This window comes from Lethenteron reissneri, chromosome 5 (genome assembly GCF_015708825.2).
Source record: "Lethenteron reissneri isolate LAM-NWPU_2019-01 chromosome 5, ASM1570882v1, whole genome shotgun sequence".
NCBI classification, from domain to species: Eukaryota; Metazoa; Chordata; class Hyperoartia; order Petromyzontiformes; family Petromyzontidae; genus Lethenteron; species Lethenteron reissneri.
This window is the reverse complement of record NC_083783.1, coordinates 9,385,552-9,407,197: the sequence shown is the minus strand read 5'-3', so window position 1 is coordinate 9,407,197 and position 21,646 is coordinate 9,385,552. Positions and strand designations below refer to the sequence as shown.

The 21,646-nt window shown below is 48.8% G+C and overlaps 1 protein-coding gene across 5 annotated transcripts in view; it reads right to left on the bottom strand.

Annotated features, from left to right (window-relative positions):
* LOC133352464 (glutamate receptor ionotropic, kainate 2-like) overlaps positions 1 to 21,646 on the bottom strand; it is a 219,631-nt gene that overhangs the window by 134,139 nt on the left and 63,846 nt on the right. For all 5 annotated transcript variants that reach the window (XM_061568122.1, XM_061568126.1, XM_061568135.1 and 2 more), the window contains exon 2: positions 993 to 1,160. In XM_061568122.1, the coding sequence (XP_061424106.1) occupies positions 993 to 1,160 (168 nt within the window). The remainder of the gene's footprint in view (positions 1 to 992; positions 1,161 to 21,646) is intronic.

Sequence of the window (21,646 nt, the reverse complement as noted above, 5' to 3'; positions counted from 1 at the left end):
ACGCTGCTGCACAACTTCTAAAATTCCGCCCACGCACTAGAGTCGCACACAGACACAACACGCTCCAGCGGATCCACTCAAACGGCGGGGGGGGGACCACTCCCGCACACAGCCGCACACAACGCTGGCACTGCCAACACACGCTGCTCGGTCGCTCTCGGCGCAATTTAGTGCCGCTTGGTGCCAATTTAAATACCGGGGTGATAAATCCCCCACACCACCACCATCACCCCTCGCCCTGCCTCATCCCCCTCCCCCGCCCCCCGTTGAGAAGAGAACGACTAAGGAGCTTCACGGAAGACCATATGCTGTGCCACCTCATTTGAATAACCTCCATAACCTCCCCCCCCCTACCACGAACCCCCTGAGCTACGCACTCTCCAGAATTCCTAACTAAATTCCCACTCGCCGGTGACCATGAATCCAATTTCGCTGTTCCTAGTTACGGGCAAAACAAAGGCCCAGCGTTTAACTTGACTCACGCGGCTGCTGGTAGAAGGCCCTCCATCCGCGAGAAGGGAGCTGAAGAGTGGCCCTTGTAGAGGGGATGCTGGTCTACTCCTCGTTGCTGGCCAGGCCACACACTGTGGAAGATGTGGGCCTCAAGTGTCAAGGTGAGATCTCGAGGGTTGAGATGGTGCTCATCTCCCTGTGGAGCAACTGGAGGGGCGAGTCTCTCCGTAGGTCACAACCCCTGTTGACTTCCCCACAAACCGGTACCCGTTTTAACCCATCCCGGGTGTGTCATGGGCTGAGTCAACCCCCATCCAGAACGGGAGTTCCCAGATGTTATTACGCTACATGCCCGCCCATAACTGGACATCTGTGAAAAATAACTGCATAGCTCATCGGATTCCTCCAGTTTAAATAAAGATTCCGATCTGATCTTAGCCTTCCAAAGCCCCTCCCCCAGCACAAGAAGGTCTCAAGGGGGGGGGGGGTGCGTGGGGGTCAAAGGGGGAGGGGGGGGAGACCGAGCGGCGTTCCCCCACCTTTGCGCGAGGCTTCAAAGCTGTCGTAGATGTTAATCCTCTGGATGTCGTACGTGAGCGTGGTGTTGGGCAGCAGCGTCCGGTTCCTGTTGATGCTGTTCACGGCGAACTTGAAGGCGATCTCCTCGGCGCTCGCGGGGCCTCCCTCCACCGTCTCAAAGATTCCGCCTGGCCGGGAAGACATAGCCGGGCAAGGTCACGTCGGCACGCCGCAGCCGGCGAGAGACAACGACGACGACTTCACACCAGGCACGTCTCACAGAGAGAGCTTCGCGCGCGACAAAGCGACTTGCATGGGCGCACCTAGGCTCAACACAATTCGAAAGAGCACGCCCGGTGGCAGCTGTCCCCGTGTGACACGCACGCAGCTCGCTCGGGAAAGCCGGTTTCACAGGTGGGCGTTCGTCTGCCGGTCAAGGGGTGGGTGACACTCGCGCCTGCACGCAACAAGACATGGGGCCTGGGTTCGATTTCCAACTCGGGCGCGCTTTTTACGCGTCGAGTTTGCGTGTTCTCTCCCTGGTTTGCGTGCCTTTCCACTTGGTTCTCAGGTTGCCTCTCATAGCTAAACACGAATCAACAAAATGCGACGCGGCTTGTGTTCGCCAAGCATCCCAACGCAGAAAAACGACCCTGCACACGACTCAATAGACATTGCACGCAGCAGCAGTCGCAGCAGCAGCATCTCCCCCGCACTGCTACAAAAACTTGGCAGGGACCCTCCTGAAAGAAAAAAAAACGTCTTGAGATTCAGCGAGGATTTATTGGGTTAACAAGCGTAATAATAATAACACCAATTATATAAATCACCACTTATGCTGGAGGAATCCGATGAGCTATAAAGCTCTCGTTTGTACAGATGTCCAGTCGAGGCAGGTCAGAATTGGCACAATCAAACTGGCACAAAGAGGCACAAATTGCCGCTGACAGCGTGAGAGTTACACAGCGGCGGCATATTTCAATGCCACAGCTTTTACCGTGTGTGTCTAGTTTGGTGTCCTTCCCCCACACCTCCGATTAGCACGGGTTGGCTTACGTACGGTGCGAAAGAAGTACAAAGTATGCAGTGACGCCGACACACGTGCTTGCTTTGCCAAGAGCCGTTATTGTGGACGCCAACGCTATTCCAAGGCCCGGGCTTCGTCTTCTCTCCAAGCGTCCCTTCCCCCTTGGTGCTCAATCCCTTTTATATCCCTCGAGCCCCCCTTTCTCGAAGGTTCGCTCACCCCATTTCCCTCTGCCAAGCCTCGTCCTCCTCCTCCTCCTCCTCCTAACGGTTGTCAACCTTTAACCCCTCCCCCCCCCCCCCCCCCCGATAGTCCACCCTCGTGTCCCCGCGCCTTTTACGTTTGAATTTCTCAACGAAATCGGTTCAATTCTCCGGCCACAACCAATTCTAATAATAGGGTTTTCCCCCTTTTTTCTAGCAACAAAACTGAAACCTTATTACAAGGATTCATATCTGCATTAACCACAATACCTGCAGTCAAAATGTAAACAAAAAACACACTCTGATAATATATGCATTTTACTTGAAACTGATTGGTCTACACCAAGGGTCGGCTTTCTAACTAATCCTATTTGAGGCCTTTCTGCGCCCATCAGAGGCCCAGGGCACACTTCCCGTCTGTCCGTCCTCACGAGAACCACGTCGCGAGAAGTTGCCTCTCGTGTTCGGCCTTTGCGCGTGCATCGCTGCTCGCGCAGGAATAGATCCCCGTCTGATCTCTCCCGTCGCTCTCATTCGGCAATGCTGAGTTGGGTCCTGTAGTGGTGATGTAGGGGTGTCAGGGCAAGGATTCCCACCAACAGGAGGGGGACGGTGACAGGAGAAGGGGGAGGAGCAGGTGAGGAGATATAAGGAAGAGAATGGGCAGGAAGAGGCGGCGGTCAGCGGGAGCGAGATTGGGACGGCTGGGGACAGGTGTGGATGGGAGGAAAGGAATAAAAGACGAACCCCCTGCAACCGTGGGTCGGCTCTCCTTTACAGGTCTAAGGGGGCGGATTGCACGTGTCACGGGAATATAACGACACACCCAGCTCCGCAGCCTCCCCCCCCCCTCCAGCTTCCCCCTCCAGCTGATTAAACCGACCTGGGGTGGTGGTAGACGGTGGGTTGGGGGATAAATCCTTTCCGCTCGAAGGAGCTCGCAACACTCATTTTTCACTTCGGCCGGGCCGAGAGGCTGAACTCCTCGCATGTGAGAGGGAGGGATGTCGACTGCAATTCCCCCGAGCCACTCCGGCCACTTCACCGCCCTGCCACTTGTCTTATTAACACGCAGAGAGAGAGAGTGCACGAAAGCAGCGATCGAAGTTACGGGAGTTGGATACTAAAGGTGCCAGCCCCCCCCCCTTCCCCCCCCCCCTGCAATTTGCTCGCTCACGTCGCTGGTGGTGGTAGGGCCCTCCACTAGAGGCCGCGTCTACAGTGCCCCCTCCTCGAAGGGGCTTTCCTCTCGTCCCCCAATAACCTCGCACGCTCAACAATGAATGCCGAAGTCCGCGTGCTTGAGTAAGAAAAGGTAAAGGTGCAGCAGCCCCTTGCAGTGGCTTGCCCGCCATATTACTGGCAAGAGGGCCTCCGCATGGAGCAGAGGGTACCCAGTGACCCTCCCCTTTCACGATGCCTCTAGATCAGTGGTTCTTAACCTGGGTTCGATCGAACCCCAGGGGTTCGGTGAGTCAGTCTCAGGGGTTCGGCGGAGGTTAAGACACACACCCGACTCATATGATTGTGCACCAGTAAAACATATACCTATGTTTTGAAATTTGAAAAAATCATATTTTATTTTTCCAATTAATAAGGGTTCGGTAAATGCGCATATGAGACTGGTGGGGTTCGGTACCTCCAAAAAGGTTAAGAACCACTGCTCTAGATATCCCACCAGAGGGACATCCAAAGACGTTGGAAAGAGGTGGGAGTTGCCCACACTTCACCCCACCACCGCACGCGTGCCGCCGATCGACTCGATCCTTCCTGCCCCATCGCTTCGACCGCCGTTGGCCGGGAGATCGAATCGAGCTGGCGACCTCTAAGAATTGCAAGCCAAGTGTCGCCCGACCATTGCATCAAGACGTCGGTGGCAAGACTCGGTGCACAAAAAAACGGTGGAAAGCACTGGGGGGAGGAGAGGGGAGGGGGCAGAAAAATGAGCATGGGTTTGTAGGGTTTTTGGTTTTTCGTTACAGTGATGGGGTGTAAAATGCATCGATTTTCATCTTTGATTTACTCCTATCAGCACCGCACTCTCTTAATTATCTCCAAAGTTACTCGTCATACGCGATTCCCAGGGGAATTGTATTGGCAGCGGTAATGAATATAACAAATAGTTATGGGCACGGAATGGATCCCCTGTGAGTGTGAGATAGCTGTAATCTGCCGGAATTTATTAGAGCGAATAAAAACATTACTGCCTTCCCTCTACGGCTCTCGGAAATAAATAAAAATGTGTGAATTCATAATTATGTGATAGCGTCATCAAACACTGCTAAATTGTTTCATCTCCCTGCCGCTATATTCAGCCACGTGTCGCCTACTCACGTGCAATTGTTGCTGATGTAAACATTGTGACTTTGTGCCATTTGCCACAATTATCTTCATCATTATTATTTGAACAATTGGTTTTCACCATGGTACATATTGAGAGCCATGATCATCATCACCCTTTGTACAATTGTCAATCATCGTCATCATTATATCTTAACTCCTGGTCATCATCAACATCATCATTACCATCATCATTCTTATCACTTTTTGTAGCATGCTTCAATGGAACTTTAATTGCTATTAATCATATAAATCAAATTAACTGTAGGCAACAATAACATCATAAATAACAATCACTGGTGATTAGCAATTATTATCATATCTGTTGATAACCACAAATGCTAATACCCACACTGCCGCCATTCGCCACTAAGTGCCTGTGCCAGGCTAGGTGCACGTTGAGGCCACGTGAAGTGTCGAAGGCTCGCTGACAGGAGGTCTCGAGACAGCCCCAGGTGCCATGATAACCACTACCACCGTCATCATCACCACCACTATCATCATCATCACACGGACAGAATGAAAACCCCACCACCTTCGGTTTCAAGGATTACACGTGAGTCATTATCCAACGGACGCGTGTTTGTCTGTATGTCTCCCCCCCCTCCCTCCCCTCGGTTTTTCTCGAGACAACTAACCACAATCGTTCCCATCATCGGCATCGCAACGAGGCGCCCAGAAGTCAAAATCTCCCAAGAGCTGTTTCAACGTCGGGCCTCTGCAAAAACACACATTTGTATCAAAGCACGTTCTCAGAGCTAACACATCAACGCCCAACGCGGTGCCAATCTATAGGCAATGATCTGTCCCTCTGCACCCCCATTATCCCATCTCAGTCTCTTGGGTACAGCCCCTTTCTCTCTCCCTCTCTCTCAAACCAATGACAAGGGAAGACAGCGTGGAAATCCCATTAACAAACAGCATCAACACTTTCCATTCAATCACGGCCCGTATGCTTAAGAGCTGTCACGGGCACAGCTAATTTGCAAACCCATGTAGACACATCTTAGGACCCACCACCCACCCCGCTTCCCCCCCTTTCAATGGACCATCATCATCAGCTATGGTCAAACAACTGCTGGATGAACGCAGTCCCAAGCTGCCGTCATATCTCGTGATGCCAAGGTGCAACAATGTGTGGACGTACGGGACCTTCTTGCCAGTATCAACATATTAGAAGAAGGTTTACCCTTACTGGCAATTAAACAGTTGTGTTAAGATGTTAAAACACCAAACAGAAACCTTTCGCAAGGAATCCTGTCTGCATTAACCACACACAGCACTTGAGCTGTTCGCCTTTTAGCGTCCTCTGGTCGAACGCTGTTTGCGACTCGGCTGTACAGAACGCTGTCTCTGGTGTGGACGAATCAGTTAAAAAAGACAATGCATCATAAACTACCAGAGCATGTTTTATTTTGTTTGCATGTTCACCACAATCATTGTGTGTCGTCAATGCAGACACGATTCCTTGCAAGAGGATTCTGTTTGGCGCTTTAACATCTTAACACAACTGTTTAATTGCCAGTAAGGGTAAAACCTATTCTTATTTTATGTGCGTATGTTGAACTTCTTTCGCACAGCACGTAGTCAAGCTGGCACTTGCGCCACGAGTTGGGTGCAACGCTCCATCTCCACAGTTTGACGTACTCTCCGATGCTTTCGATCATTCTTGCTGACCATCGACCGTCATCCCTACTTTGCCATGACATGCCCCAACCCGCTTAACTCGTATCAAACCACGTGAATTATGCCCGTGACCTGTGTGTGTGTCCTCTAATACATCCGTAAGCTCTCATCTAGCGGCAGATTGCCAAAAAGGTACGCTCCACGTCACACCCCGCACTCTGTAACGGCAACACAACGTTGATGAACGGGCGACATTCATTCACACTCCACAGGCTTGGCATTCCAATTTTTTTGTTTTACCGCGATGCTGGCTGCACAGTTGAGCTCAGGCGCGTGAGTGACATTGCTTCCGAAGGTGGCGCTTTGTTACAGATACAGCGAGGTATAGATGGCAAGCAAGGGCATTCAGATAGAGTCCCTTCTCCCACCCACCCCCACCCCCCCGGCTTCCTATCTCGATCCACTGCCACTTATTTACAGGTGGCTGCCTGCACTAGCAATGCTTAACCCTTTACTCGCCAACATTTGAACTATTGGGGGCCCTGTTTGTTTGATCGTGCGCATTGCAAGTGTTGCTCAGCTAAACTTTTTTTAAATACTATTAACTACTTTTTCTCATTTGATCAAGTAAGGCCCCATTGAACTATATATATCACTTTCTCAGAAGTGACCTGGCTACCATAAATGATAGCTCGCACGAAGTGGCTTATCATCATGTGGAAATGTATAGCAGCCAAATACTATAAACGCGTGTTCCTCAAGGTGGAGGGAAAACCCGGGAGAAAAATCAACACACCCATCGGGAGAGAGACACGCGAACTCCAAATATACAACAGGCGCCAGGGTCGGGATCGAACCCACGACCTCCTGAACACCAGGCGAGACAGTTAACATCTCACCATCGTGATGCCGTGGAATGGCTTACATTTAAATATATATATACAATTGTAGCCCTGCTGCCTTTGTTTCAAACGCCACGCAAAACAGTAAGATCTGAAGAACCAAGGATAAAGGTGCAGCCCTGAAATGAATTGGCTCATGCCACTTCTGACAGAGGTCCTCTCCACCGGGGAGATGCTCCCGAAGAGCTCCTATAGTTTGTATTTTGACTCACTCTTCCACACTGGCCAATCGTCTTGGTAGTACCCACATACTTTACCCACAGTTCACTCCAACACACCTGAGCTGCCCATCGACTAACGGCGCTGTCTGTACTAGGACTGACTTCTGCGTGGACTAGTGGTGGGTGATGGGGGAGGTATTCAACATGCTCGCCTCAATTGTTTCAATTGCCACGCTGGGAGTTTGAATCGAACCGGCGACCTCTGGATTGCAAGTCCACTGCACTCACCATTCACGCCGCTGTGAAAGCAACCCCCCCCTCCTCCCACACTCAGTGATATATGAACCATTTCTTTTTTTATCGCCGCGACTGAGACGCTACATTCAGCAAAATGGACTGTTTGTGGCAAGCGAGCAAAGCACCTATTACGACCGCAGTGGTACTGCAGGGAGAGGTCAGCACCACTCGTGCCCTGTCTGCCTTCGGCTTCCCAGCGGGCAATGTTCCGTGAAATCGTGACCAGGCATCGAACTTGGTTTCGCCAGGGTCTCCGTGGAGCGTGCTCCCATTCCAGAATGCAAATGTACACAAACGTATGTATTTGTCTTCTTGATTCTTTCGGTAAAGTCACGTAGAATGGAAATAATAAAATAATAAAATAACAAAAATAAAACATAATAAAATAATTCTCACGACGTTTCGGCCACAACGCAAGCAGCCGTCCTCAGGTGGAGAACAGGTCTGTCGAGAAGACAGTCTGAATGGCACGCCCCAGGCTTGGAGCGACTATTTAAGCTGGGATGGAGGGGCGAATAGCGTCTTGACAAAATAATTTGCATATCAAGAGGAATCCCTGCAGTCACGAAAGCTTTAAATCGAAAGTATGTATTTGTGTTTGTGCGCTTGCATGAATATAGCAATCGCATGTTCATGTTTGTGGTTCTTTCCCATTGTTTAGACACAGGGCTAAATACTCCTCTCTCCTTCACTGCACATCTGCCCGCGTGCCTGTACGGCCCCTTTTGTTTATCCACTGCTGGATGAGGGTGGCGAGGTGGGGGGCGGGAGGCTCCCCCATGCAGTGATGGTCGTGGGGGTTGTTTGGCCATACTTCACCACGGCGGTCATCGTGGATTGATGGAGGCGATGAGCACAAAACGTGGGAGGCATAGAAGTGTGGCACAACGGTGGATTCTTCTGCATCGCCAACTTTCTGCTGACGACAGCATAGGTACGGCAGCAGTCTCGAGCACATGTTTGTGTTGATAGTGGTTGCCCATTAACAACTATCCAGGGCTCACTGGTTTCTGAGATGTGACAAGATCTGGTGCATAAACCACGCAATGCTTAAGGACTCGGGTTCAAGAAGCCCCTTCGCTGTGAGATCCGAGGCCCCGGTTAACCGCCTGATAGTGCTGGATGTGATCCCCAGCGAAACATCGGTAACCCAACAAAATCGTCGTGAGATTCCTCTCCGATTTAAAGCTTTCGTGACTGCAGGGATTCATCTTCTTGGTTCTTTCGGTAAAGTCACGTAGAAGGGAAGTAATAAAATAATAAAAATAAAACATAACAAAATAAAATAATTCTCACGACGTTTCGGCTACAACGCAAGCAGCCGTCTTCAGGTGAAGACGGCTGAAGACGGCTGCTTGCGTTGTAGCCGAAACGTCGTGAGAATTATTTTATTATGTTTTATTTTTATTATTTTATTACTTCCCTTCTACGTGACTTTACCGAAAGAACCAAGAAGAAGATTCCTCTCCGTCAACGACATCAGCGGCGGTAGCGCTGCCGAGGCAGTGATTAAGTCGGCCACGTGTTTTATTCACGTCACAGTTGTACGAGTTGTCTGTGTCGGATGGAGGAGGGTTTACGACACACGCATTTTTTTTCTTCACACGGTGACCTAACGAAAAAAAACCACAATCACCTAATTATTCTTAGTTTCAAGCACAGATATATTCATTTGCATTGATCATCGTCTTGTTCAGTCATGATCAATCTACTGCTGGATGAAGGCCTGTCTAAGCCGTCACCGTCTTGAGTGGAGTGATCCGCTGTGGAGCCTGCACAACAGCTGATTTCCATCGCTCCATTCTCCTCGGTGAATGACCCGCTGGGCACATGACGTTGCGATGGCTCAAGCAGTTTGTATCGTGCGCGAACGCACCTTGGCATTCCAGGCATCATTCCGCACTCATTTCCATCAAGTAGAGGGTGCAACGTTGAAGATGCCCGTGAGCTTACTTATTTATTAATATACTGGACAAGTAAACATAAAACTTTTAAATTGAATATCCTATTATGATATAAATCTTGATCTAGCGCTTTGCAAGAGGCTCATCTTTTTCTCTGAACAGCCGTGGAAATTAGTTTGCCCGGCGACTACGTCCGCGACGTCTACTGCGCCACACAATATGCACACAGCATCGCGCGGGCGAGGATTTCAACTTCGTGTTGATTTATCCATTTGGTTTCTCCACCCTCCCCCGTTTGTTTGGTGCATTTTCGAGAGCCAGAAATTGAAACTTTAACAAACACAACAACACAAATATCCCGGGATATTACAGACAGCAGAAGAAGAGGCTCTGGGGTATATCACAGGCCCTGGCTCTAAAGTCTGCGCATTCAAGACGTCAGAAGTAGAATCACACCCCAAACCCCCTCATCCAGATGGTGGCTGACAGTTGCTGCCCAAGTTAACAATCTGTCCTCCAGTGGGGTCATTAAGCTACTTGTCCCTTCTGCTTATGGACTTTCACGATCCCACAGGACGCCCTGCCACGGTAAGCCATCCGTGTGCCAGCGCCAAGGCTAAGCTATCAAGTCAGTGGTTGCGCCGTGCCTTATTCAAACGAGACGTCGTGCAGACGAACTAACAGCAGCAGTAATTAGGCAAGCGGCCATTCGTCTATTACGCTTTGCGTTCTCGGCATTCATTTGGTTCAAACAATCGACGACTTACTATTCATAACGGGTTTATGCGAATTACACGAGGGTGTTTGTCTCCAGGCTAAACTAACGACGGGGACGGAACAATCGTGACAGACGAGACGGACAGAACAAATTTGACCGAACTTATTCTCGAATCAAATTTACAATGACAATTATTTGTACATTTGGGTAAAAGCGAAAGCCTACAATTGCTTGCTCGTGGAACTGTTGGCGAGAGGGTGTCCCTTCCAGATCATCTCGCGTGCGGTGGGGTAAAGTGTGGGTACTTCCACCTCTCCCAGCGTAAGAGTCCCGCTCCCTCCTGTGGGAGCCGCTCAGCCCAGCACTGCGGTGAGTGAGCGATTTCAGAACTGAACCTTTATCATTCATTTCGACATTAAGCTCCATTTCCCAGCCATGCATGCGAATTGACACCACAAACTAAGCCCTTATAACCGCAAACCTTGTTATAGAAGACCATTTGGTAATGCGAAAACTCATTTACATTTTTATTTGGCTTAGTTTAAGCAATATGCTTTGCGTTGCTTTTTTTTTGCATTTGCAGTAACAAGATCGGGCCACATTAGAATGACGTACGCACAGCGCAGAACGGGGGGGGGAGGGGAGGGGGTAGTGCGATTAAAAAAAAAGCGAACACTAATTTACGCTTTGGTACTTCTCAGCACGGTCACCTCTAAGCGTCAAACACACTCATTACACGATTAGCGCGCAACGGATAGGAGACTTTGCGGCACAAAGGCTCCCGCCGCTGGGTCAGCGTGACCCAGGTCTCGCATCGCTCAGGCCCTGCGCAGTCCAGATAAGACAAACGGGCTTCTCCGATCCGGGACGCGCCGTGGGGGGTGGGACAAGGCGGGCGGGCGGGCGGGTGGGCGAACGTCGGCTCGGGGATTATGTTTTTGTCGGCATGCGCGCGATCAATCCGCGGGGCTCTCTGGCGGGGCAAATGTCCCCTTGCCGGGACTCGTCGCAGGGCGGATTGCGCGCGCGTCGATTCCATCTCCCGGGGCGGCATTTGAATCCGTGGTGCAAGCGTTTATTTTTTTTATATATCGAAAAAACCCGCCTCTGTCCACCCCGGCAACAGTGTAAATGGGTAGTCGATGGTTGAGTGTGATGGGGTAAAATGTGGGTACGCCCCTCCTACCTCTCTTCCCAAACATTCGGCACTAGAGTGGAAGAGAAGGCCAAAACACCCACTCGATGGGCTTTCCGAATCTTTTTCTTTCTGGCGTGAGCAAAACATCGACAAATCAGGCCGTTTGATGGACTAGACAACAGTCACATTTGACTTTGATTAAAATGCACCAATGCCTTGTGTATGCATGTTGAACTTCTTTCACACCGTACGTAGCCGACTTGTGCTTAATCGCAGGTGTGTAGCCGACCGTGCTGTGCCGCTCTCTCCCACACGCACAAGCAACATTTACAGATGCATGCGTGCGTGTGCGTGTGAGAGAGCTGCACTGCGAACCCGGCCACCCGAGTTCAATTCCCGCTCACGGCCAACAACCGGTGACGATTATTTGAACCGGTCCTAGGGCCTACCCTAGGTCGACTCAGCCTCAAATGAGTACCTAGTGGGGATAAAAAGGCGGCCTGGCCGTGGTGCTGGCCACCCATCCCCTTGTGTGCCGTGCCCGACTTTATAATCAGCGCTTGCCCCAACAGCGTGTGAAGACGATACGGGGGAGGCGGAGGGAGGGGGGGGTCTTTGTCTTCGTGCAAGCGGAACGCGTCAAGCCCTTGGCGGCGAAAGAGGCTCATCGTTGCGGCAGCAAGCGCAGTCGGCTAAACGAGGACGGTTTACCGCTCCATCCAAAACCTGGGGCCTTTCGGGAGCTCGGGTTGGCTGTTTCTCACTTGCGCAGCAGCCACCACACTGACAAATAGACAAAGATTCCCCCGTGTAGCCTGAACAGACTGTCGGGGCAAGTGCCGTTGGCGAGCGGCTATGAAGGCCGGTACGGCTCACGAGGGGGTGGGTGGCCAACACCACGCCCGGCCGCCTTTGTCTCCCCCTGTGGCGATGTTTACACACCGCACCAGGTACTCATTTGAGGCTGAGTCGACCTAGGGGAGTCCCAGGACCGGTTCAGCAAATCGTCACTGGGTGTTGGCCGTGAGCTGGACTCTAACTCGTACCAGGTACTCATTTGAGGTTGAGTCGACCTAGGGGAGTCCCAGCACCGGTTCAGCTAATCGTCACTGGGTGTTGGCCGTGAGCTGGACTCGAACTCGTACGAGGTACTCATTTGAGGCTGAGTAGACCTAGGGGAGTCCCAGCACCGGTTCAGCAAATCGTCACTGGGTGTTGGCCGTGAGCTGGACTCGAACTCGTACCAGGTACTCATTTGAGGCTGAGTCGACCTAGGGGAGTCCCAGCACCGGTTCAGCAAATCGTCACTGGGTGTTGGCCGTGAGCTGGACTCGAACTCGTACGAGGTACTCATTTGAGGCTGAGTAGACCTAGGGGAGTCTCAGGACCAGTTCAGCTAATCATCACTGGGTGTTGGCCGTGAGCTGGACTCGAACTCGTACGAGGTACTCATTTGAGGCTGAGTCGACCTAGGGAGTCCCAGCACCAGTTCAGCAAATCGTCACTGGGTGTTGGCCGTGAGCGGGACTCGGAACTCGGGACCCGCCGGGTTCGTAGTGCAGCGCGCTAAAGCGGCTACACCGACAGCGCCCACCACACTGACACCTGGGCTGGCCAGCCACCACACGTCCAAGGCACCTGAAGAAGTGATTGATCGTGCTGTCGGACTGCTCGCATCCAACACCGGCAGCCCACAGACTCGTGACCCCCCCCCCTCCACGGCTCATCAATGCCGACTCGCTTCACCCCACGTTGAGCAGCTTTAAATTGCACCGCTGACGCCGCACACGTGATCGCGGAACCTGCCTTGAATGTTGTCAAGTTGTGTTGTTGTTTCGTATTCGGCCTCGTAAACCACGCGAACACTTTTCGCCGCTCGCGCATCTCAAGGGCGCGTTGCACAGAGTGTCGTGGCGTGGAGCGCCGGTGCGAGTGAAGCTTCAGCGCGCTCGACAGACGGGGCCGCTAGTGGACTCGATCCCACTGCCGAGCAGTGTCGGTGGCCGTCGCCAAATGATTTCTGATTTCTGATTTGCTCCGAATTTCGATCGGATTCATCGCTGCCAATCAATTGCGTTTGTCTCCCTTTTTGTGATTTGGTCAAAACACCATCACCCCCCCCCCCCACCACCGGGGGGTTCTCTTCCCCCACGAGGCTATCCCTGGTCTCTGTGCCCAGGGATAGCCTCGTCAGATGTCTGAAGTTTGTATTATGATTAATTATCATGAATTATTATTAGTATTACAAAGCGCGGGTCACAGAACGGAGGGGGCGGTGGGAGGTCAAAAGAATCCACAAACAGCAGCCCGAGTTGGAGGCGACAGGGCCGTGAGGAGTGGGCCCACTGGCCCACCTAGGCGGGACCGCGAGCAAGAGGGTCGTGAAGGTTTACACGTGGGAGGGGAATGGGGGTAAGGGGGGAATGATAGCTAACATACTGGGGGGGCGGAGGGACAGGGGGGAGGGGGGCGAGGGGGACAGCAGCTTTTTATTTTAATTTTAAGATTTTTATTCACTTTTTTCATTATTTTTTTATATCTACGTGACTTTGCCGAAAGAACCAAAGAATATGAATTCCTGCAGTCACGAAAGTTTTAAGTCAAAATGTAGCTCTCGGAAGGTCAAGCTCAGAAGAGTTGACCCCCTTGGACCATCATAGATGCCAGGGTGTCAAGGCAGGCCAACAGGTCTGTGACGCGTCGTGGTGCTCACCGGTTTAGTTTCAGTTTCATCTATTTGGTATAGCCCCGTGAGAGAATTCGGCTCTTGAATCGGGTGAGCGCGGCGCGAAATCCGTTTAGCGGCGGAGCGACGAGAGGGCCCCACGCGCCGTTCCGCGTTCGGCTCTCAAAGCCATCGTCTGCAGTTGACGCGCTCGTCGTCGCCGTTGTTAACGATAACACTGGTCAACACACTTTTTCCAAATCTGGCATCAGTTTTTGTCTATCACATCAGGTTTTTGAGATATAAAATATTGGATTTTCAATAAAAACTGCAGAAGAAAAATATTAAATAAATGTGGATATCTACATAAAATGATATTATAAACACAATATCCTAAAAATACAGCACCATATTTTAACACTAAAGCAGTCACTGACTCGCAACAACTTGCAATCATAAGTGACAGAGTTAATATCTGGTAAAATCAATGAAAATGGGGTATGCCGATAGCATAAAAATGAGATGTGATAGAGCAAATCTGAGACCAGATTTGGAATCAGCACCCTGAAATTAGTCTAAAACATCTGCAAAAGTCCAGGCCAGAATTTTTTTTTTGTTGACCAGTGTAATCAACTTCCCTGTAACTACAAAATGCCCTTTAAATTAACACGGAGACAATGGCCTCCGTGTTGATTACGCTCCGGCGTCAGCAGTTCTGTATGAGATTCCTGTGGTTAACAAAGTGAGCTTTCATCATCATCACCACCACCACTATCCTCGTCAACACCTGACAACCGCACACCGCCTGTTGAAACGACACTGTTTGGTTAGAAGTCTACATCAATTGACGTGTTTATTGAAAGAGACTGCCCCCCTCAATAGGAATGTGGAATTGTCATCATTGATCTTGGACCATTGCATACGAATACATCATGTCGAGGAAGACAATACTATTACAATGCAATATATATACTAAACGTCCAAGTGTGACCGCATCTAAAGGCGATGTACAGCAAGAGTGGACATATTTATTTTGGGGAGAATAAAGGCAGTCAGCCATTGGTCTCTAAGTGAATATATCAATCTCAGTGAGAGCGTGGATCTCTGCGCAAGTGAACTGGTCTCTGTGAGTCTATGGGTCTCCGAGCGAGTCGATACAGCACTGTGTGGATGTACACGGCAAACACAGAAACATGTATTACTGGTAGGAACCTCCCGGTTCCACCAGCCCACAGGGGATTATTGTGTCCGTCCGTCCGTCGTGCATCCAAAAATGGGAGTGGTGGGGCTGGGTGGAGGGGGAGGGTGGGGAGGGGCTGGGTGGGGAGGGTGGGGAGGGGCTGGGTGGGGAAGGTGTGGAGGGGCTGGGTGGGGAGGGTGGGGCTGGGTGGGGGGTGGGAGGGGTGGGGCTGGGTGGGGAGGGGAGGTGCTGGTCACCCCGTGGTGCCCTTATAAAACTCAACGTTTAACCTACTCACGCCGGCTTGTGCCCGCCCTCACAGTCGGGCATATTTGCGGAATACACCACGACGCCGTCGACCCGGGCCATTGACCGAGCAACCCAACGTTCCTGCCAGCTCCCTCCGCCGGCATGTGTTTTGTTGTAGAGAGGGGCAGTCAGTCATCGTCAGAGGACAAGAAGTCGGAGTCTCGAGCCTTGACTTTATCGGTGGCGGGGAGTCGACAGCACGGATGAGTGGGGGAGAGACATTAACGGCACGGGGATGATTTCACTTTGACTTTGAACCAGTTGTTTGATATTTCGCCAGTCTTCTGGATCCTCAATACCAAGTGTTGGCTACAGAGGTGTTGATATGGGGAGTGTATAAAGCAATATATTCTGACTCACAACATCCCGTGAAGACTTCTGGCCACGCCTGGGGTGAAAGATAAAGAGAAGGGGGAAAAAACTGGCAAATTGCTCTCTCTGTGCTAGACTCAAAGTCCACGCTTGGCCCCAGTTGACTGTGCAGTTCACGTTGATCAAATATTAAACGTATTAAAGGAACATAATAAACTATTGTTTTAATTGGATTCTAAAATATTCATTGCATAATCGGAAAAAATTGGATGCAATAGCAGGTGTTTAATTTTGAATCTGACCCATTTTACGCAACTTAAATTGCCGCGCCAAATAATGAAATAATGACACAATGAATGGTGGAAAGCTCGGTCGAAAAACCAGATGATTATCGTATTCATTATTTTCCAGGAATCATCAACTTTTCTGTGCGGCTAATTCTTTTTTTCTTTTTGCTCGCACATTATTACAAAAAAAAACTGTCAAATTACATTGGGGGTGGTGTGGGGAGGGATTTTAATGAGAACCGAAAATGTTTAATTGATAATATCTCCTACATCACGTTGTGCATGTGCTTTGTTGGCTAAGTGTAAAAATATCATTAATATTACTTGTGTGGGTCATAATTGTGGCTTATAGAATTAGGACTATTAATTATTTATAACCTTCAACTTATAATTTATGACATATAAGCTTGGGGTTTCTTTTTTTTGTACCAAAACAGCTTTACACATTTGTAAAAGCTAAAATAAATAAGGAGTGACGTTTCAGGTAATTGCCCATATTCATAGCGTGTGAATAGGAAGGCCATATAGATAGAGTAGATCATGCGATTTGGAGATGTGACTTAATGGGAACTCAGAATAATTTAGATTTTATCATTCAAATTCTCATGACCCATTTTTAAATCGGCATATGAATAGTTATCTAATCATAGCTATTATATAACAGACAAACCCTTCAACAATCAGAAAAAATGTTCCAAAATAAACTCGTCATACTACGATTAAAGCTCATCTACGTCTCGAGTTTCCTGGCTGGCTGCTGTCTGGGCTCCTCTCAACCCCGACGGCAACTCTGTTGTTCGTGGCTGCTGCGGGACACTGAATCTAACTGGGTAACTGGCTCAACGGGATTTCCCGTGTAACAAGAAGATATTGATTCTCAACGGCGGAAGAGGTTCAGAAGACGTGAGACCGTAGAGGTGGGAGAGACACGGTTAGTTTTAAATTGCTTCAACTTTTCCATTTGTGCTCCGATTAATGCAAATCTTTCACTAAACAATTATTTAAATCCAAGAGAATATGAAATCAATAACAACTCACGGTACATATACTGTCTTGCGATTTTATTACGTAAGTAGGCAATCACTTTTCGAGCCCCGAGAACAGATTATAAAAATGCCAGCGAGCTGTCTTGTTTTCCATTGCAGAGCAATTGCTTCTCTCTACGAATGTTTATTTTTCCAAGGCATTGTTATTTACAAATGTGTATAATATTTCTAGATTTGAAGCTTTCGTGACTGCAAGGATTCATACTCTTAGTTTTTTCGGTAAAGTCACGTAGGTAAAAAATGAAATAAAATAAAATAATCAAAATTACGACGTTTCAAGTGATACAGCAAATCTGGCTGTGACGGTCCCACCTGATGACGGAGACTTGTGTTGCCTCCGAAACGTCGTGATTTTTATTATTTTATTTTATTTCATTTTTTACCTACGTGACTTTACCGAAAAAACTAAGAGTATGTGTATAATACTTGTTTTTGTACATTATACCTGTGCACAACTGCCAATGCAGCAGCACCAAAGAATTGTATTTAATGGCACGCAGTCTCAAAGTCTTCAGAGTGTTTATTTTCTTCAAAGCGTTGGTAGCAATCTCAGACCACACACACACACACATCACGCTAGATTGGGCCCTGCACTCAATGTGAACCATCTGTGGACATCTGCGAAAATGAGCTTAAGAGCTCATCGGATTCCTCCAGTCTAAATCAAGATTACTAATTCTAATTTGGCTAAATTCCAGTCCTGACAATTAAAATATCCGTTTTGATTGCTATGCGAAGGACATTGCTCCCATGTGCGCCGTGGGTGGCAAAGTGCTGTCCTCTGCTGCGTGTGAATCCGAGGTCACTTGAAGAGATCTCAGAAGTAGCTCTGTGCTATCCACTTGCGTGGGCCATTCTCTGAAAGACGAATGGTTGCGCCGCTCCGTGACAGATTCGACAAGATATTCTATAAATATATCTGTTTGCTCCGTTCGCCAACCCGCATTGACCAATGTGGTGAAATATGGGGATAACACTGGTCAACACACTTTTATCTGGCATAAGGTATTCCAACGGTTTTAAGGTAATTTTGGGGTGCTGATTCCAAATCTGGCATCAGTTTTTGTCTATCACATCAGGTTTTTGAAATATCAAATATTGCATTTTCAATAAAAACTGCAGAAGAAAATGTTTAAATAAATGTGGATATCTACATAAAATGATATTATAAACAGACTATCCTAAAAATACAGCACCATATTTTAACACTAAAGCGGTCACTGACTCACAACAACTTGCAATCATAAGTGACAGAGTTAATTTCGGGTAAAATCAATGAAAATGGGGTATGCCGATAGCATAAAAATGAGATGTGATAGAGCAAATCTGAGATCAGATGTGGAATCAGCACCCTGAAATTAGTCTAAAACAGCTGCAAAAGTCCAGGCCAGAAAAAAATGTGTTTTTGTTGTTGACCAGTGTAATACAAACTCAATGAGCGGCACAGCATCGGAATGTCTTCATCCTGTAGTGCACTCACAATGCACTATGAATAATAATATTATAATAATATTATAATAATTATCCGTCCCTTCAAGGAAGGCAATAGCCCACTGGAAGAATAAAAAATAAATAAAAACATTATTTTATTAGAAGAAGCATGTTCATTTGCAACATGTAATTTTCTAATTACGAGATCACATCTTCGCCATTTAAACAGAGAGCAATTAAATTCGCATCAGCATCACCCAGTCGCGGATAAATAATATTTAATTTACAAAATGAAACAACGTGCAGGTCGCGCTTCTTGCTCGTTCACAAGAACGAGAGGCCACTACCACCTCCCTCGTGTACCCAGCAAAGACAAGTACACAGATGCATGTATGTTAAACTTCTTTCGCACCGTACGTAGCCACCTGGCCTTCTCAGGCCACCGAGGCAAGTGAAAAGGGGCTTCATAGCTCATCGGATTCCGTCCAGTCCGATGATCACGGTTCATTCTGATCCTAGTGAGACGGGTTGGCTAGGCTAGCACCATGCCTGGACATCTTTGTCTTCCCAATGCCGAGGGCTGCACATTGCATGCAGCAGGTACTCATTTAAGGCTGCGTCGACCTAGAAGAGGGCCCAGGGCCAGTTCAGATAATTACCACCGACTTCAGACATGGCCGGCAATCGAACTCAGGACAACCGAGGTTCGTATGAGCATCACAAAAAACACACAAAGATACCCGCACCCCCCACTGAAAACTCTAATGGACTGTTGGGCCAAGCGAGCACCTATGAAAGCCAACGCAACGCACAAGGGCTGCACCACGCCCGGCCGCCTTTGTCTCCCTGGTGCTGATCCCACCGAGGCGAGGCCTGGGATCGGATTCAGACATCAATCGCCGATGTTGGCCCGCGGGCTAGGAATGAAACTCGGGTGGACGGCTTTCGCAGCGCGGTGCCAACAAACCCTCGACACAATTTGCCCCCTGACCTATGTGCATCATCGCACCTGCGCGCGCGAATTTAGTTTTTATTTTTTCACAAGAGACCGGCACGGATCGAGTAGAACAACGGGAGGTGGTGGTGGTGGTGTGTGGGGCACAGACATGTCGTGGACAGAGGCCCCCCCGGAACGCGTTGCTGGCGGCGCTGGAGGTAAGGGGGGCGGGGGGTCAATGGAGCTCGCTACCTCACTCGCGGAGAGGCGAACAAGCCGGAATATTTATATTTTTTTAAGGGGAAGGGTAGGGAAAAGGATCAAAAGTAAAGGGGAAAAGTGGTGGGGGTTGGGGGGGAAATGGTGGTGGTGGAGGGGGAAGGGGAGGGAGGTATTGCAACACACATTTTAACAGCCATAAAAGCACGGAGTAATTTCTTTAATATAAAAAAACCCACAATATCCCATTCTTCAGCGAAGGCGAAACGTGAGCATCATGGACTCTTCTCACACGGGCGCGTTTCCTGTTAATGACAATGTAATGAGGGTCTCGGAGACTGCGGAATTCACAACGGTGTGAAACGGATTGCATGAGCACTATCTGCCCCCTGCAATACCACAAGTCATCAGTCATGCTTACACCTAGAAGCGAACACCCTATGGTTTGGGTTTTTTTTTTTTACACAGAGTCACAGTATTTATGTGTTGCAACGATAGTGTGTCATTTGCATTAGCGCTATCAGCATTGCGCAAGAATTTGACTTATCGCTTTAGTAAAAGTAGACGCTTTTTTTTTCGTAACATTTTTTTTCCACAGGATGCGTTTCCAAAACAATGTAACACCTGATAATTGGTTCTTTACCCTTCTATATGGCAACAAAACTGACACCTTTTTGCAAGGAGTCATGTTTGCATAGACCGCAATACCTGCAGTCATAATACAAACAAAAGAACATAACTCTGATAATGTGCACTGTCCTTGAAGTTGATTGGTCCACACCCGAGACAGCTTTCCTTCGAGCCTAGTCTCACATGGGTTGGACCAGATGACGCCAAAAGGCGCACAACTCAAGGACAATGCACCATCAGAGTATGAGAGCTCGGGGCAAGCATCTACACTATGGGGACCTCATTTGCCAGTAAAAATATGATAATTGGTTCTTTACCCTTCTATATGGCAACAAAACTGACACCTTTTTGCAAGGAGTCATGTTTGCATAGACCGCAATACCTGCAGTCATAATACAAACAAAAGAACATAACTCTGATAATGTGCACTGTCCTTGAAGTTGATTGGTCCACACCCGAGACAGCTTTCCTTCGAGCCTAGTCTCATATGGGTTGGACCAGATGACGCCAAAAGGCGCACAACTCAAGGACAATGCACCATCAGAGTATGAGAGCTCGGGGCAAGCATCTACACTATGGGGACCTCATTTGCCAGTAAAAATATGATAATTGGTTCTTTACCCTTCTATATGGCAACAAAACTGACACCTTTTTGCAAGGAGTCATGTTTGCATAGACCGCAATACCTGCAGTCATAATACAAACAAAAGAACATAACTCTGATAATGTGCACTGTCCTTGAAGTTGATTGGTCCACAACCGAGACAGCTTTCCTTCGAGCCTAGTCTCATATGGGTTGGACCAGATGACGCCAAAAGGCGCACAACTCAAGGACAATGCACCATCAGAGTATGAGAGCCCGGGGCAAGCATCTACACTATGGGGACCTCATTTGCCAGTAAAAATATGATAATTGGTTCTTTACCCTTCTATATGGCAACAAAACTGACACCTTTTTGCAAGGAGTCATGTTTGCATAGACCGCAATACCTGCAGTCATAATACAAACAAAAGAACATAACTCTGATAATGTGCACTGTCCTTGAAGTTGATTGGTCCACACCCGAGACAGCTTTCCTTCGAGCCTAGTCTCATATGGGTTGGACCAGATGACGCTGATGGTGCATTGTCCTTGAGTTGTGCGCCTTTTGGCGTCATCTGGTCCAACCCATATGAGACTAGGCTCGAAGGAAAGCTGTCTCGGGTGTGGACCAATCAACTTCAAGGACAGTGCACATTATCAGAGTTATGTTCTTTTGTTTGTATTATGACTGCAGGTATTGCGGTCTATGCAAACATGACTCCTTGCAAAAAGGTGTCAGTTTTGTTGCCATATAGAAGG